Source organism: Gymnoscopelus microlampas (assembly GCF_963454915.1).
Source record: "Gymnoscopelus microlampas genome assembly, chromosome: 18".
Taxonomy (NCBI): Eukaryota; Metazoa; Chordata; class Actinopteri; order Myctophiformes; family Myctophidae; genus Gymnoscopelus; species Gymnoscopelus microlampas.
Window position 1 is genome coordinate 38,123,025 of NC_139955.1, and position 19,654 is coordinate 38,142,678.

At 41.7% G+C, this 19,654-nt stretch overlaps 1 protein-coding gene across 1 annotated transcript in view; it reads right to left on the reverse strand.

Annotated features, from left to right (window-relative positions):
• The window catches only part of diaph2 (diaphanous-related formin 2), an 824,520-nt gene extending 805,388 nt beyond the window's left edge, over nt 1-19,132 (reverse strand). Inside the window, exon 1 of the mRNA XM_084041781.1 lies at nt 18,754-19,132. Coding sequence (XP_083897907.1) covers nt 18,754-18,840 — 87 coding nt within the window. The 5' untranslated portion in view covers nt 18,841-19,132. The remainder of the gene's footprint in view (nt 1-18,753) is intronic.
• Between the last annotated feature and the right edge of the window lie 522 nt (nt 19,133-19,654).

Consider the following 19,654-nt stretch of genomic DNA (forward strand, 5'->3'; position numbering starts at 1 on the left):
CAGAGGCAAATATTGTACTTTTACTCCACTACAATTATTTGAAGACTTTAGTTACTAGTTACTTTGTAGATGATGATGATTACATTACATTATAAAACATACATTAACCACTTTAGTCCGATTTTATACCTAGGCTATTTGAAAATAGCCTATAGTATAAAACAAAAACAGAGAATCTTGAGTGTGAATTCTGTGATGGCGAGCCTATCCCAATAGAGACTGTGGGTGGTCATGGAAGCCGTGTGGTCAGCCGTAGGACCTGCCCACAGAGGATATCTGACCCGCTAGATTCATCGACAGAGATAAACTACAGAGGCTGTGACACAGATAAGAACCAAAACAGCTGTCTCTGCCCGAGAAGCAGTTTCCCCATCCACATCCACATCCACTCCTACCCATGTAGCAGTAACTCCCCCATACACACTCATACCATGCTACCTCTGCCTGAAGTCTTACCCCAAACACCACCCCCAAGAGTCAAGTCAAGACAAGGAGCTGAACTCTCTCTTTTTGGATCCCCAAACTCCTAAGGGAACATTGGATTAAGGGTTTTAAAACCCTAAAAGTACACTTTATTTTATTGTTTTCATACTGCAGGCAGCGCTGCAACTGTTTTGCTACTGTGTTGTTTTGACTGTTGCTGAGGGCAATACAAAAATTGTCAAAAAACTGTTAAAACTTATTACAAAATCATTCAAGGCAACCACTATTCGAACCAAGGTAGATGTCTTGTCGTCAGAATAGGGGATGCTACACTTCTAAAACTTACTTTTCAGTAGATGTTAAAAAATAACCTGTGACCTAACCCTAGAGGGGGAGGGAGAGAGAGAGAGAGAAAAAAAAAAGAGACTCTTCTCCGCTGTACCCAGTAGGGGAAATGATGTTCTCCTCTGATTGAATGCAGACATAATATTCATATCTTGCTAAGTCAAGCATGAGCATGCTCCAGCCTCCAGGTACTCTATATCTGGTTTATTGCGGGACAGTGCATTTAAATAAATACCGCCCGCGCCCGTAAGATTTAAGTTGGGACCTGCAGGTATACCGTGGGGCCGTTGCAGGGCTCTACTCTCGGCGATGAGTCCTTTGAAATATCTTGCCGTGTGTGATCCCTTGTGTCGGCGATCAATCGTCTAGTGTGAATGAAAACCACAACGATATTATGACAGAAAGAGAGTAGTGTGTGAAACGCATAACGATCTGATGGCTCCCCGACGACATTAAAAGACGTACAGTGCTCTTAAGAAACCTGCCTACCAGTGACATCATCGATGGGGATTCCAAGCTAATTGAAACTACAGTTGTGAGCTTGTAGATAATGCTATATCTACAAGCTCACAACTGATAGGTGTGAGGGGTCGAGGGGTGAGAGGTGAGGGCCCGAGGGGGCTGGTGGTGGTGGTTGACGGCTGCTTACATTCCAGCTTGTGGGCTCCATGGACAGCTCCACCACACCTACTCAGCTGCCTTCCATTATTAAGCCATCTTCTTAAAAGCTGAGCAGGGCTGCCCTCCTCAGTGTGTGTGTATGTGGCAACTGGAGAGAGAAGAGCTGTTTGGGGAGACAGCCTTGACCTTAAAAAAGGCCAGTAAACACCAATGCAACTCCTTGTAATAAAACCATTAAGATTTTAGAGACCGTTGCAGCGGTATGGAGTGACCAGTTGCAGACCGGGGCCATTTGGGGATAATGGTTGCAAGGAGTTGCAAGAAGTTGCACTGGTGTGGACTGGGGGGGACCTAGGGCTAGTTATTTGAAGACTTTGTACAGTCCGGTAAGCCGAATAGCGGCCCGGCCTAGTTAGGTTAAGTTTTATTAAGACAGTATATCGGTATTATTTGTATTTCAAGTTTATTGCTTATTTCTGTTTTATGAATAAAAAGCCCCTGGCCATTGTCCAGTGGGGGGACTGCAATTCCGGCCTGGAATGTGTGTCTGTGATCCACACTACTCCTTCCACCAAATCCTCCTGTTGCCTACCTGTTACATAGGCTAGATCATTGGTTCTCAAAGTGGGGTCCGGGGACCCCCAGGGGTACTTGAGGGGGTTCCAGGGGGTAACCAGCAAAATGTGTTAATATAGCATCACAATAATTATGACCTTTTATACTTTGGCTATTCAAAAATAGCAGATATACAAGCTCATATCGCGGCACCGAGTGCCGCGATATGAGCTTGTAGATCTGCTATTTTTGAAAAATCCTGAAAATGTGTGCAAATCTTTGAATATATATATTTTTAAAGCGAACATTTGTAACTCAAATCTTTGCTTCTGGGGGGTCCCAGGAACAAAATATTTTTAGATGGGGGTCCGCGGCCAAATACATATAATTTTGGGGGTCCTTGACATGAAAAAGTTTGAGAACCACTGGGCTAGATAGAATATTTTTCTACTGTACTTTTGTGTGACACTGTAGTATGATGAAAGCATTAATTTAAAGGGCAAGACCACTTTGGTAGAGGTTTGGGTTGTGTAGTTACCTTGCCATGATGTAACTCCAAAGGTGGGCAAGAAATAAAAAATAATTGCTCCATTGATTAGAAATTGATAATTCAAAATATGCTCCTCATTGACTTACATTGTACGCTGAAACAGCTCTAAAAGTCACTCTTTTAGCACAAAAACAAACGCAAACAAAGTTGATTCAGACAATATAGAACATCACCAAACCCAGTACTGTTTTTTTTTTAAATAAAAATGTCAACTTCCTGTTGATTTTGCCATTTTTAATAAGTAGAAAACCCGGACTGGATCGGCGGATCCGGATCCAGATCTTCAAATAGTAAAATCAACAGGAAGTTGACATTTGTATTAAAAAAACAAACAGTACTGGGTTTGGTGATGTTCTATATTGTTTGAATCAGCTACGTTTGGGTTCATTTATGTGCTAAAAGAGTGACTTTGAAAGCTGTTTCAGCGTACAATGTAAGTCAATGAGGAGCATATTTTGAATTATCAATCAATGGAGCAATTATTTTTGATTTCTTGCCCACCTTTGGAGTTACATCATGGCAAGGTAACTACACAACCCAAACCTCTACCAAAGTGGTCTTACCCTTTAAGGGGGTGGGGGGGTGCATACAAAGTTGAAATACTGAGATACGAGGTTTCTGCCCGACAGCAAGGATAAGACTTTTGTGCAAGACGCCCTGTACTGCATACTGTCCTGTAGTAATTGAAGCACATTTCAAAAGGTGTAATGTCCCAGCTCAATCCTCATTCACCATCACAGTACTGCCGCCCTCAGGACACTTGGCTTGGCTTTGCATACTGGGTCACAAGGAGAGAAGGCAGGAGGAGACACACAAACACTTTGGCACAGAGAGGATAGGAGTGTGAGTGCATGTGTGTGTGTGTGTGTGTGTGTGTGTGTGTGTGTGTGTGTGTGTGTGTGTGTGTGTGTGTGTGTGTGTGTGGGGGGGGGGGGGGGGGGGGGGGGGGAGGGGGGGATGTACACAAGGGGTGCAGTCAACCAAGAAGGCTTTCTCAGAGAGAGAGCTCAATAAACTCTCACACACACTGTCTATTAAGCTATGACACAGTTCAGGTAGGCTGCTAACTGTGACGTGCTCTGTGTGTGACGTGCTGTGTGTGTGTGTGTGTGTGTGTGTGTGTGTGTGTGTGTGTGTGTGTGTGTGTGTGTGTGTGTTGTGTCTCCCAAATAAGGCTATGTTGCTTAGAGACGGAGGCAGGTACAAAGTTAACCTGGGGGGAGACGGGGGACGCATACATAATAGGACTTAAGCCCTCTGTTATTCTTTCAAAATAACTCAACAAGCCGCAATGCATTCCGAGCTTGAAGATCAACTATTTAGCAGGGTGAAAGTGGTTAAATGTTAATTGTTCCTGGGGGTGGAGATAGTCAAGTGGTTTAAGGCACGTCCCACGTTGGCTCTGAAGCCTGACAGCGAGGCCCCTTTTTGATTCCTGGGCCGCTTTGCTGCAAGTCACTCCCCGACTTTCTCTCCCCGTTACCTGTCACTCGAATTTGTAACTATCAATAAAAAAATAACTTTAAAAATAGTAATTATTCCTCATATAATGTTGTGCTGCTCTAGCAGTACAAAATATTCATCCTAAAGTGACCTTTGCTTTGGCAGTTCTCAGACTGGATGCACTTTAATTAGTTAGTTTAGTGCTTAGTTCTAATATGGGACGTACCCTGTTTTTGCTCCTAAAGTGAGAAAACGCTGACGTGCTGCAGCACTAACGACGTCCCTGTGAAGTGAAGCCTAGTCATGCATCAGGCAAATTCTATGCAAACCCGCCAGGACTTTTTGAGATATGTTGTTTTGGAACCAAAGTGTTGGACCAAACGGCGGGCCTACATAACCCAACACTGCCATCCTTAGAGCCCCACCGCTAGCGGCACTGAAAATAACAATCTAATTAGAAGTTATACAGAGCACTGTACTGGAGAGCAGCATGATGCCATAGTACCAACGTGAGGACAAATAGAGGAGTGGCCCGTCCCACTCCCAGTATGCAAGTTGTGGCCTCGATAAGCATGTTTAGACAAACACAGTCTCACCCTCAACTCATAGGAGATTCATGGAGGCAGGAGTAGGCCTGTCACAATTATTACATAATCGTCTAATCGCAATTATTTCATATAATCGCAATTATTTTTGCATAATCGTCATAATCGTCATAATCAATTACATGTAAAAAAATGTCATATATTTTCAAAAAATGACAAAAATAGTGGAAATAGCATATCCATGAGCTCAAAACGCGTCATATGGCGACGCGTTTTGAGCTTATAGATCTGCTATTTCCACTATTAATGTTTATTTTTAAGTATATAAAGTAATTAAATATGTGTTATTTGTCACATCTGCCGATGAGTCCCGATCCCCTTTGCTGCATGTCACTCCCCATCTCTCTCTCCCCATTTCCTGTCAGCCAAGTGTCCTGTCTTGGTCTCTATACCGCCTCCCCCTGGTCAACCGGGGCGCTTGATGGAGGGGAAAGGAACTGGTTGGAATAACGTGTTCCTTCCATGCGCTACGTCCTATCGGGGAAACTCCCCCCTGTCAGATGATAAGAAGCGGTCTGCTCACTCCTCATGCATTGAGGGAGGCATGAGCTCAGTTTTGGGCTCTCCCTAGGCTGGCAGAAGGAGAGTAGCGCCCAGGATTACATAGGCAATTGGCACTGGGTGAAAACATGGGTTACAAAATCTTGGGATAAAAAAAGGCCTACTGTCCTGTCAATAAAAGGTATAAAAGCCCCCAAAAGAGTCTTAAAAAAAACTAAACAAAATCATAGCTGCAGATTGGGAGGAAAGTATTACAGAAACAGCAAAAACACCAAATAGTTGTTATTAAACGTATGCACTGCCTGGTGTCCCTATTTTGGGCTTGTCATTACAGGCCAAACATTTTCAAAAACATTCTAAAATAGTGCAAATACCTCATCTACAAGTGTTGTGACTTGACGATTGGCTATTTTCGACATTTGGTGTACCACGAAGGTTATAGGGCTCAAGTGGTTAATCAATGCTACGTTTGACTGGAGTCAGTAGTCCTACATTCCAGGTTGCAACAGAATTAATCTAACAAGAGTAGTGTGTGAATGAGTAGATTAGATTAGTTTAGTGTCAGACTCAGAGGCATGCTCCTACTGTTGTACCTCCACCTTCAATAGGCTTTTCCAGTAAAGCAATCTCTGTTCCATATACTAGTGAGAATGTTGAGGGTTTTGAAGGTTGAATTACCACAGCACAGATTCTCACATTTTCTAGTGTCCAACCTGAAAAGCTGTACCAAAGTTGGCCTATGGTCATTGAAGCACATGTACTTCCTATGATGATATCCAGGTTACAGAAGTGGGAGTGAGATTTAAATCACAAATTAATGATAATCCAAGCACAAGTTACAGAGCTGTCTGCATGCCAGAGAGTCAAGTTCTCCGTGTGCGTGTGCGTGTATGTGTATGTGTATGTGTATGTGTATGTGTATGTGTATGTGTATGTGTATGTGTGTGTGTGTGTGTGTGTGTGTCTCTCCCTCTCTCACACACACTCACTCACACACACACACTTCTGCTCTAGTGTCAACCACACACACACACAAAAGAAGAGTGTCTCCCTCAACCAAGCAAATCTGCTATTCACATGGGTCATAATGAAACACTTGTCCTCTCTCTCTGCAAACGGACTTTAGTGACAATCAGATTTCTTCACAAACTGAATGCCATTTGGTTGCCCCCTCCCCCCCCAAAAAAAACACTGATCACCACAAATTGGTTCTTGTGGTGTTGATTTTCACAACAAATGTGGGCTTTAGCTTGTTTCCAAATAAGACGACCTCAGAAAGAGTGATCAATGTTTTTTAAAAAAGAAAGAAATGTACTGGATTTCAAACGAGAGCTCGAACTGCCTTTAAAAGGGCATGAGCCCCTGGTATGATTGTTATTTCAGGAAAGCACTGGTACTGTTTACAATTTCCTAAAACAGCTACTATTGAAAAAAGGGGAAGCCCACAAAAGCCGGTGGGGGTTGTGATTTGAAAAGGCTCAGCACTGGACACCCCGGGCCCAGACCACGTGACTGACCGAAGACCAGCACAGCCACTTGCCCTCGAGTTAGCTGGGCGTCTCTGGGATTTGAAAGGCAATTTCTAAGCACACTTTCCCCTTGGGGGCTTTAGTGTGATACGCAGACTATAACAGAAAAAGCATGGGTTTTCATGAGGCACGTGGGAGCTACTGTGATCTCCTCATGATGTTTACTCAAAACAAATGTCTGTGTCTGTGTCAACTACTGAGACAGGGGGAAGAGAATGTGTATCTGGTCCTACTACTATATGCTCTCTCTCTCTTTTCTTAATTCATAGAAGTTAGTGTTTCACTGTAACTTCTATGAATTAAGAAAAGACTATGGCAGAGATGATGGCAAAAAACAACTACGTTTTTCAAAATATTTTCAAAAATAGCAGATTGACAAGCTCACAACACGTTGCGGTGCGACACATCGTGAGCTTGTCAATCAGCTATTTTCTAAAGCAGAGCTATTTTCTAAACAGGGGGTCCAGGACCCCTAGGGGATCCTCAGAGTTACTACAGGGGGTCCGCCAAATCTTTGTGTGATAGAATATTATTTTTACAATAACCACTTGAACCCTAGCATCCCTATTCTCAGGGGAACTTTAGCCGGAAATAGCCGATCTACAAGCTCACAACGCCTCGCAGAGGCGTTGTGAGCTTGTAGATCGGCTATTTCCGGCAAAGAGAGGGGGGAAAAGAGGTACAGAGTGAAAGTTTACTTAGTGTTGACGGTTTAAGTGGATAAATGTCTGAAAATAACATGGAACCAGCATCTATGAAAAGCTTTAATCTGCAACACAAGTTTATGCAATATATAGTCCCTGCTTCATCTCTTTTTCAGAGAAGGGGTCCTTGGGCTGAAAACGTTGAAGACCCCTGTTCTAAAGAATTTGGCATGTCATTAGAGGCTAAAATCTTTCAAAAAAGGTTCAAAATGTTTTGGCAAATAGGGCTTAAGTTGTTAACACTATGATCCACGATCACATGCCATCCAATAGGCGAGAATTGAATTTCCCTTCCCTGGCATAAAACGGTCTTCTAATCTAATACGATGTGATATAATAACACACTCTATTGATGGTCATGAATGTGGCTCAATTAAGAGGATGGTGTCAAGAGCAGCCAGTCTATTTCTTCTACAGTCACATTAAAGCATTCTTCACCACTTCCTTTTCCAGCTTCCTGAGCCCTATGAAACACTCACATGTGGTGCGTTTCCTGCCGGGTTTTTTTTCACATGGTCTCCACCCTCTCTCTGTCTCACTTACACACCCACAATGCACAACCCACAAGTGACAAACAAGTATAAAATAGCACAGAGCTAGATGAACTTAGCAACTCTTAAAACTCGCAAACATAGCTAATACAAAATACAGAGTGAATAGGAGCTAATATGCGATATATGGAATACCAAGCGTGATGAACAGTGGCAACCTTTTGTGCAGTGGTTCCCAAACAATGGGTCAGAACTCATTTTTTGGGGCCCGGACCACTGGCGTAGCGGTCCGGGCACCTAGGCTACAGTGTAGCCTGACAGCGCGCCGCGGGTTTGATTCCCGATCCCGGCGGCCTTTGCTGTGTATCACTCCCCATCTCTCTCTTCCCGTCATCAATAATAAACACATAAAAAGCCAAAAGAAAATCTGTTTTTGTTATCTACCCATTTTATTTTATTATTTCAAAAGATTTTCTACAAATCTCTCCCCATGTGTCTTTAGTTCACATATCTAGAGAACCGTCCGAGTCAGAGTGACGTGGCCCTGCCTATATATGGGTGTATGGGGTTTGTTTATGCCGGATATGCCCCACCCATTGTGTACTCTGACAATGGGTACAAGGGGTATTGCAGAAAGTTAGGTGGGGCATCTACTTCTACATGATCGCTCACCACCTGTCGCATCACGACGTGTAGTGAGCTTGTAAATCGGCTATTTTCACTAGTTTGGTTGGATCCATTGGAGAAATAGAATTTATTTTTTGAGTCTTGAGCCTAACAGTTTGGGAACCACTGCTTTAGTGAGTGCATGCTAATAATATGTTGAACTAGCCTATCTGTATTTAAAATACGCTAGTGGTCCGACTTCCGCGGGCGGTATTATCGTTTCCCTCTCATCGTTTCCTTATTCTTTGTGTCATTCATTGTCTCTGCTACGTTCTAGCTATGTTCTGTTAGACCACATCTCCAATTTCCACCACATTCCTTCCTAAAAATCTACCATGCCCGGCCGGAGCCTTTGAATAGTGTACTTTCAATTGTTCAGTATTTGGCCCATACTTTGCCTCTGTTGCTCACATGTATCGCCCATCTTTTAGGTTGTGACCTCATACGGAGTGAAACTGAGTACCACTTCCGGTTAACTCTTTCACAATAAAACGTTTACTCTTATTCCAAATAGACAGTAGAGGGCGGCCCCCTACAGCCCAAGAACTGCATGTCTGCATTTGGTGCCATGTCAACGCGTGAAACTTTACCTCTTTCACAATAAAACGTTTACTCTTATTCCAAATAAAGAGTAGAGGGCGGCCCCCTACAGACCAAGAACTGCATGTCTGCATTTGGTGCCATGTCAATGCGTGAAGCTTTACCTCTTTCACAATAAAACGTTCTCCGTTACACAAGAATGAAAATCTGTGACCTCAGACGGAGTGAGAATGAATACCACTTACGGTTAACTCCTTCACAATAAAATGTCAACTCTTATTCCAAATAAACAAAAAGAATTAGTAAGTAATCTCTACTGTCTCTGTCTCTGATGTGCGGGCCAGGCAACTAGAAGTGAGGGCCGCGTAGAGGCCCGAACCTCTAGTGAACTAAATGCCCTGCGGTTCATTCGTGTACCAAAGCTGCCAAAGGTTTCAAATACCTCTCTAATACCATGGCATGTACAGTGAACCAGACCTGTAAGTCCTGAGCCAGTGTTCCTGTCAAGAGAACAAAGGTAACGTCACGTGTCACATTTCATAGCTGCTCACAACATGATTCAGACGCCAGTCAGGGCATCTGTACTGTAATGGATTACTTTCACTAATTGCTGAACATGACAACATGAATGAATGGGTTTTACGAGTAGGAAATATTGCGTTTGCACCACTTAAGCCTAATGCCCGATTCATACTTGGCTGCGCGCCGTGTCGATCACCAAAAATAGCCGATCTACGAGCTCACAATGGGGTCGCAGAGCAAAGCATTGTGAGCTTGTAGATCGGCCGTTTTCACTTCAGTGCGCGACACCGGCTCGCAACTAAGTATAAATAACCCTCAAGTCTATGCCTTTACGTTTGTGAAATTGTGCTTAGTCAGCATTATCGATTGACAAAGTGGATAAGCGAAGTCAGTCGATACAGTGTGGAGTGCAACTAGACAGAATGAGATCCAACTAGACTCCACCGCACATTAGCCTTTTACTTCAACAAGGCATCCCAAGACCATGTTGTCTTAACCCATTAGAACCGGAAAAGCATCATCAGTGTCATTTAAGATTTGAGCTCTTAGGATTTAGAACAGTGGTTCTCAATAATAGCAGATCTACGTGAAAGTGTTTGGAAAAATTGGGAAAATACTGCATTGATTTAACACAAATCTTCTCTTCTGGGGGTCCCTGGCACAAAACATTTTCAGATGGGGGTCCGCGGCCAAATGTATATACGTGTGGGTCGTTGGCACGAAAAAGTTTGAGAACCACTGGTTTAGAGGGCATTTGTAGAATCGGCCTCAGGTCTTAATGGGCTAATGAAGACAACATTGCTTAAGTGGGCCTGAACTGTCCATTCACTGTCCATCTACTTTAATTGCTTAGTAAATGGCTATTTGTGATTACAATCATTAAGGGTCCTGATTAAATTACTCTGAAGAGTTAATTAGAAATTACAAACGCTCTCAGCATGAAAGCAGAAGCTATTCAAGAGAGTCTGACAGAAATGTGACGTGCCAAAGTTGAGGCCATGCACAGATTTCTTGCAGTCAGCGAGGATTCGTCGAGTATCACAAACTTGGGTTTTTCTTTATTGGTTATTTGATGTATGGGAATTATTGAAACACCCCCTGTTTAATCGTGGATGAAATTGGTTTGTATGCCGGAATGTTTTTTTTTTTCTTCTGGAGGCCTTTTCGTGACATAACTTAATAGAGTCAACTAATGATCAGCGAGCCTAAAGAAGATGAACCAAGACAAGTGGAAATGAAGTGAAACTATAATCAACAGCCTGTGCACCAAAAACAGCATTAAAAAGACATCAGCAGTCAGTTGGAAAACAGCAGTTTGTGGTGCTGGATTCGGTGACGGAACAAAAACACCATACACCATGTATATAGCTAAATGCCACCCATACTGTAGCTCTAGTAACAACAGTCACTCGTCTATGTGCTTGAAAATCACACAGATCAGGGCAGGCTCACATGAACTATCTATCACATGCATGCAAATTTGAATCATAAAGGTGCGGGTTGGGATGGGAGGATAAAATATTTCAGCTGGTATCGTGATAAAAAACACTATCGAGATAATAAGGTCAATAGCAAGAGAAAGGGGCCAGCCAGGGTTGCTGAGTCACCCTTTAGTGACGTACCAGTGTTCTTTCCAAGAGTGTGTTTACTGTTTAGATACTGATTTTGGAGCGTCCTAGACCACGGATTACTTATGTGTTGACCAATATTTTGTCAAAAAGCTAAAAAATAAATACAAATACCTTTATGATAGATAAAATAAAAACACTTGGCAGTATTAAAAAGAAAATGGCTATTTTACAAGCTCACAACGCGTTGCAACACGATGCGTTAGAGCATGTAGATTTTGAAAACTCCAAAAAAACAGACACCAGGTTGAGACGTGGTTACAAACTGGGAATCGATACCGATAAATAACTAAAAAGTCAAATAATGGCCGATATATCATCCAGACCTATATCAGTTGGGATGTAGCCTCTATGAGCACAACTAAAAGACGCAGAAAGTGAACATGCTGACATTTCTGCAGGAAGGAACAACAAGGTCTCACATGTCTCACTTCTCTTCTAGGCACACAACAAGGCTAGCAGTACTGTTTGATGACATAACAGTTTCATACTTGTTGTTTGTTGTTGTTGTCGTTTCACTATAAGACGGGTTAAAAGGACACGGTTCAAGGTTTCTTTATCGTTACATCTTGTGTACAGGGAGTACATGTATTTTGTAATGGTTCAGTCAGGTTCCTCAGACATTGTAATATAATTGATAATATAATAATAACAAAACGAACTATATCCGTAACAGTGTCCGTGTGTAACTGTGGTCCTGGTGCTCTTAACTCTCTGCCTGCCAAAAAAAAACTTTTTTTTTAATTCCATTCTTCACAAAGAACCAGGAGATAACATTTTCCAAAAAGTTGCTGCTCCATTCACTTCAATGTTAAAAAATAAACTGAGAAATAAATATCATTTTTCCTATGTTTTACCATGTAAACTGCTGGCAGTTTTTGAGTACTATTTTTGAAAACCCCTGGCAGTTTAAGAGTTAAAAGTGGCATACCCATTCTCTGTTCAGATTTTAACTGGAAACCCCATAAGGCACCTTCATATGTGTTTCAAGATCAAATCTGCTGCTGGGTCAATCAAACAAAGCTTAAGTATATGGGGAAAAACCCAGAACAGGAAACGGGTATGCTACTTTTAAGAGCTTTGATATCTGTTGTTTTTAACCTTGCTCTGTGCAGCACTTTGTAACTTTGTTTGGAAAGGTGCTATACAAATAAAATTCATTGTCATTATTATTATCATGATACAGATGTGTGACCGTGGCCTAAAATTAACTAGAAGGGGTATTCTAGGACAGTGGTTTTCAACCAGTGGTCCAGGGACCACCAGTGGTCCTTGAGGGGGTACCAGGGGGTCCCCAGCTAAATTAGTTAACATAGCGTCACAATCATTTTTAAACACTTAGCTTTGGCTATAAAATAGCAGATATACAAGCTCATAGCGCGGCACCGAGTGACGCGCTATGAGCTTGTAGATCTGCTATTTTTGAAAAACCTTGAAAAAGTGTGCATATCTTTGAATATTTATATTTTTTAAAGCGAAAATTAACTGATATCTTTGCTTCTGGGGGTCCCTGGCACAAAACATTTTCAAATGGGGGTCTGCGGCCAAATGTGTATCAATTTAGGGGTCCTTTTGGCATAAAAAAAGGTTGAAAACCACTGTTCTAGGAAAAACACCAAACAGCACATGACCCTACTGTATGTACCTACAGTACAAACTTAACTTAACCATCAGAGATCTCTTCCTAAACTTTGTTCACTTGTAAATTATTCTAATTTGAGCTCAGTTATCAAAATTGAAATTAGCCCAATGCCCTTGCCACCACATAATCGTAGTCATTTGGTATGAACATGTCATCATCACACTCACTGTCAGCACACATTTGAGGGCATGTTTTACTCTGGTATGCATAGAGAACATCTCTCTCCTCACTCAGTCAAACCGGTTCCACTGAATTCCTTAGAAAACAACTGCATTCCATATGCCCACTACAAGAGGGACTCCTAAATGCTTTGACAACTTAACCCATTTCGGGCGGGAAACCCCCTATTTGTAACTATAACTTTCAAGACGGGAAACCCTTTTGGGGGTTCCTGTTGCTATGTACAGTATATAGTAACATACCGGTACATTTCTTGTATTTTTTGAATACATAATTGAAGTTTTTCAGAAAACGTAGGTCAGGATTTAACCCCAAGACCGGGGACGCGTCTGTGTCATTTCAGGTTTCTTTGGCTATTCAAAAATAGCAGATCTACAAGCTCATAGCGCGGCACTATGAGCTTGTAGATCTGCTATTTTTGAAAAAACGTGAAAAAATATTTTTTGTATTTTTTTTTCAAAAACCTTTTTGGATTTAGAAAACATTTTTAGAATCGGCCTCAGGTCTTAAAGTTAATGGGTTAAAAGGCGTTTTTTAGAATCGGCCTCAGGTCTAAATGGGTTCGAGGACATTCTGCGATGGCACAGCCACCTCACAGTTGAGGCGGAAGCAAACTCGGAATGTTTGAAAAGTCCACTAAACTTTCCTCTAAACGCTCTGAGAGCATTACTGAAATGTCCTTGGCCGTGCCGTGTATCCACATTCTGGGTCCGCTGCACAAACAGTGCTACGGTGATGTAATACTGCACTCATTAAACAAACATGCGGCTTTCACAGTTTCACCTCTCTCTCAGGGCTGGCGTAACAACATTTTCCCAAGACCACACTGTGTGGCCCCTGGCCAGAGGCCTGCCAATGCCTGTCACTTGGAGACTGACAATGTTCCATGCTATAGACTTCGAATTGGCTCACTGCAGCTCTCAATGCCCCAAAAAGCAAGTGAATACCTCCACTTTAAGTGAACCCCATCCCCTATTCTGGCCTGCATCCACACAAATGACACTGCACATGAGTTGTGAGGCCATATATAGGCCCATAAATGGAAAGGACTGTGAACAGTAAAGTCAAACAATTGAAGTCGAAGAGAAGATTTTTCTGGTCAGATGATGACCTAACTGTAATGGTCTCATTAAACTAAGACCGAATTATGAGAACATGGGATTTGTGTAGTCTTTTTTGCCCTTTCAGCAAGATTGTGAGAGTTAAGAGTTGTGCTACAAATTAACCCATTAAGACCGGGAACGCATCTGTGTGTCATTTTTACTAGTTTTCTTTGGGCTATTCAAAAATAGCAGACATACAAGCTCATAGTGCGGGGGCTATGAGCTTGTAGATCTGCTATTTTTTGAAAAATCGTGAAAACATTTTTAACTCAAATCTTTGCTTCTGGGGACTTTACATGTCTTCTAAATACTAACAGTTTTTTTCTTTTTTAACGATGTTGCTATAATATCAGTGGTTCTCAAACTTTTTTTCATGTCAAGGGACTCCAAACTGCCATGTATTTGGCTGCGGACCCCCATCTCAAAATATCTTGTTCCAGGGACGCCCCATATTCAAAGATTTGTGTTAAAAATGTATATATATATATATATACAAATATTGGCACACATTTTCACGATTCTTTTCCAAAAATAGCAGATGTAGATCTGCTATTTTTGAATAGCCCAAAGAAGCATGCACATTCTTTCCCTACATCTCTAAAAAACTAAAAGTTCCAGCTACACCTCAGAGGAGCTAAGGAGGAGGGAAACAACTCAAAAGGACAAGTCATCATAGCTCCACCCAGGGATGAAAAATGTCTTCCTGCCTCGCATTCACACAGTGCTGTCTGAAGGGGTTTCGACTGAGCCAGGCTTCCTTTGGCCTGGGTCTGTATAATGTGTTCTGATTGAGCAACAGGGAACATGTCTGGCCCTGAGAACTCTTAAAGTAACATAAGGCAGTGAGCTCACAGAGAAAGAGAGAGAGAGACTCTGGATGACATCAGCACTGAGCTAGTCAGTGGTGTGAGCAGAGGATGGGGGGTGCATGTTTAAACGTGAAGGGGTAGTGTCTAAAAGGACTGGAGTGGACCGTGTGTTAAATTACATTTGAGTTGTTGTTACCGTTTCATGAGATGAAATCCAAATGGGTGCTAGCTACACCCTTTGGGGAGACAGAATGTGCTGTGCTCCTCGTCCTTCCTGTATCATTACACAGTCCACACTGGGGTTTTTAGGGCAGCAATCGTGGGCCATACTTTCCCTTACCTTAACCATGCTGGAACACATACCAGTGATTACAACTTTTTAGCCTCAGGCTCTCACTGGCTGCTGTCTAGTCTTACTCATGTCGGTCTTATAAAATGTGAGTCAGAGTGAGGCAGAGGTTTTCAAGGAAGGGTCGGCTTGCTTGGCTTTGTTGACACTGGTCTTCGTGGTCAGTCCCAAGTACAATACACAGAGCTCAGTGTATACAAGTCCATCAAGTCTTTGCCTGAGGCGAAGAGACGTTTGCATTCCTAAAGCTCAATGGAGCTCGATAGCTAACGGTGCAAGCCCCACCCATCACAGGAAATATCAGTAATTAGCTCTCAGTTGTACAGCCTGAATTGCATTTGGAAGGGCATAAACAATGCCATGACATGACGATATATATTTGTCGTTTAATCACAACGTAATAGGTGTTTTACTTTTAACTCCTGACTTTTGTCTCATCCATAATAAACACTTTACAAGAATCGTTCACCAGTTCCCTCACTTAGCCCATTAAGACCTGGAACGCATGTGTCACTTTAGATTTCTTTGGATATTCAAAAATAGCAGATATACAAGCTCATAGCGCGGCTTGTAGATCTGCTATTTTTTTTAAATATTGGGAAAAAATGTTTTCGATTTTTTTTTTAAACTGTTAGGATTTAGAAAACATTTTTAAGAATCACCTCAGGTCTTAATGGGTTGGAGGAGCAGGACGTGGTGGCCTTCAGGAAAAGCGGCCTTCAGTTCAACTACGTTTGGTGTCAATGTCACCCTATTCAGACTCATTGACAGGAAGGACACACAATATAGCAACACTAGTACATGAGTGGCTCTTATAATGTCATTGCCTCCTGAAATTTGCTGCCGTCTTCAAACAAGGAAAGGGAGTAACCGTGGTCCCACATCATCGCATGGAAATCCTCTGGTTGTAGACACACTAAATTGTGCACCAGAAGCACTTTTACACGCAGACAGCGATGGAGCTCAGCATTCCCATTTTTAGATCCCACCAGGGACAGTTAAAAGGCTAGTGACCACACCGTGACAAATAACGAGCCATAACACAAAACTGTACTTAAGTATCGCATTTACCAGAGTAATGTACTGTGTAGTTGAAAATGTACCTCGGAATAACGTAAATCTTAGACCAATGGCAACTAGCAATGAGTTGGCAGAGTTGTTGGTGACACATGTGAGTGATGATGTGATTGTCAAAGGGACCCCCTACCCTCCCCCCTGGCCTTCCTTCTTAGATCTGGTGATCTCATTTCCTGCCAAAGAAATGCCATGCACTCAATACCTCACTGACTTCTGAGCTCATAGGAGTGTCACTCACAATCTTCGAACTATGAGGTAATAAAAGGGTCAGTCCTGAGAAAGACTTTGCTCAGCGTGATGACAGATATCAGTCAGCAGTGTCCTTCAATAGTTAAGCACTTGAAACCTAGTGTCCATCCATATTCTGGGGGCCATAGTTTCAGCAAAAAATAGCCGGTCAACAAGCTCACACCACGCTGCGTTTGCGACGACACGTTGTGAGCTCGTAGATCGGCTATTGTCGGTGGAGCCAATTTGGTGTAGAGGGAAGAAATGACCGAACCAGAAATAGAGCCCTGAGGGACCCCGGTCCAACTAAGTATATAGGGTTTAATAGGTTAACCACGTTCAACCTGGAACCCCTATTTTGGGTATGTCATTATAGGCCACATTATTATTATTTTCTAATGTCAATTTTTTACTTTCAAAATTCGAAGAGACTGAGAAAACAGCAGATCCGCTATTTTGGTTATCTTTAAAATACTGTAGGGCTTAAGTGGTTAAGTTATTAGATGAGGTCATGTCAAGAGATGACACACGTAAACTGTCAAATCAGAAACCACAGTGATATCAGTTCACTCAATGGGACAGAAAGTAACTGAAATCCCCTCTTATCTCACACTTTAAGTGAAACACTCTGAACTCAAACTGTAACAAGAACGGCTGGGGAAAACGTTACAGGTACTCCATACATAGCATAGATTAAGTCAGCGGTTCTCAACCTTTTCAGGCCCGCGACCCCCCCAAAATAATCATATTTGAACTGCCCCACCCTGACAAGCACTTGGAATTGTAGGAGTTGGTATTAATTAGGTGGTATACAGGTTCATATAAATAATGTGGTCTGCATGGTGAGTGCTTTCAAACGAACATCACCGAACGAAACACTATAGCTCACTCCCATCCATGAACTGTTGTTGTTCTGCTGCTCAGTACTAGCCTAGGCTAGTACATTAAATAGTCATGGAAGGCAGAGAATCCCCATCTGGGGCTATCAAGACATCAATAGCTATTTGACGTTGCAGTGTTGCTCCACACGGACCATGTGCTGTATAACAACCTGTGTTGTGTTCATCTCCCTGGGGTGTTGAACAGTAAAACTGTGGAGTGCTGTGAGAGAGAGAGAGTGATTCTCTACTTGTCTTGTCTTGGGTGTTTGGTTTTGACATTTTGGGGTAGCTACAGAAAAAACGTGACTGAGGTGTTGTAAGGAATACAAGAACGCTCGCCCTAAAAACACGCTCGCCCCGGGTCAAATCTGACTACCTTGGAACGGTCAGTCAGCACCAGGTATTCCTAAACGTAACCTCAATAAAACTATGCCTAAACCTAACCTTATTCCTAAATGTAACCTCAGTAAAACTATGCCTAAACCTAACCTTATTCCTAAAAGTAACCTTAGTAAAACTATGCCTAACCCTAAACTTATTCTTAGCCTTATCCTCAGTAAAACAAATAGAAGAATAGAAGAACCGCTGGTGGCGAGCGGTATGTGGAAAAAAATGGGGGTGAGGGGAGATATGAACAAAGTAAAATATCAGGAATACCTCGATAACATCGATATTGTGATATCGTATCATATTGTAACGACAATGTAAATTTTCTTTTTAATTTAACAAATAATGGTAAAAAATAGCAGATCTACAAGCTCACAACCTTGTAGATCCACTCTTTCTTTTTTTTCTTTTTTTACAATTGTTTGACCATTTTAGAAAGTATAAAATAGGCCTTAAGTGATTAAAACCCACAAAAAGACAACACTTATGCCATATCACAATATTACGATAATCCCAGGTAGCTAAAATCTAGTCTCACATCACAATATCGATACAATAATAACGATACTACTGCACTATACTTCCCTGACTTTAAAACCCATTAAAACCTGTGGAGCATCCGTGTCATTTTAGATTTTTGCATTGGCTATTCAAAAATAGCAGATATACAAACTCACAGCGAGCTTGTAGATCTGCTATTTTTGGGGGGGGGGGAAATCTTGAAAGTTTTAGAAGACATTTGTAGAATCAGCCTCAGGCCTTAATGGGTTAAACTTTCTACAAAAGAATACAACTCATTCACTAATGTGCTCAGCACTCATAAGTGCTACTGTCAACAGACATGTGGGGATCATCATGATAGTTTAACCATTGCATGGCTGCCTGCCTGACTGACTGTACAAGTAGAACATGGTGGCTGTTATGGTAACACAACTATAAACAATACAAACCCCAGTCCAACTCCAAACACCTACCAGCTTTTTGTTTTTACCCTCGTCCTCGTTGGACTTCTTCTTAGAGGGTTTATTCGGGTCCTCTCCTCCGCCACTGGCTTGGTCCATCTTGGGTTTTAGTTATAGTTCCGTTCAGAAGAATTTAAAAGTTGTTGTTTTTTTTAAAGAAAAAAAGTTAGGGAATGAAAACTCCCGCCGGCACGTTTGCCGCCAACACTTGGATTAAAAAAAACACACCCAATGGTTAAGTTTTCTCAAAAGCCATTGCGTTAAAAGTAAATATATTTAAAAGTTGTGTTCCAAAAAAAATGTAACTCCTTTAGTATCCAGTGGTCGCCTGCAGGGCGGAGGTGTGGTGGTCGTAGGGTCTCTCCTATCCGTCCTCTTATCTCAGCTCAACGGGAAGACGCTCTGAAAGGGTTAAAATTATGATATCAATCAGTGATGGAAAAAAGTAATCACATGTATTGTTACTTTAAGTAAAAGTATCAATACCGCAATGTAGGAATACCCTGTTACGAGTTAAAAGTCCGGAATTCAGAATGTACTTGAGAAAGGTATACAAAAGTATTGGCAAAGTGTACTTAAAAACTACCAAAAGTATAAAGTAGGCCGTATGCAGAATATCTACTGTATGTTTCACAACTTCAAAATGTATAAAACATCTTTTGAAAATAGCTCACAATGTGTTGCATAATGGTCGAAACATATAGGGCTGAAGTGGTAAATGTATCTTTCTTTTGTAATAATAATCAAAATCTACAAAGTAACTAGTTTTCATATAATTAAAGTGAATTATAACATTTGCCTCTGAGATGTAGTGGAGTAGAGGTAAAAGTACTGAAAATTGTAAATACTCCAGCAAAGTAATAAAAATACCTCAAACTTATACTTATAAGTGCAAGTATAGTACTTGAGTAAA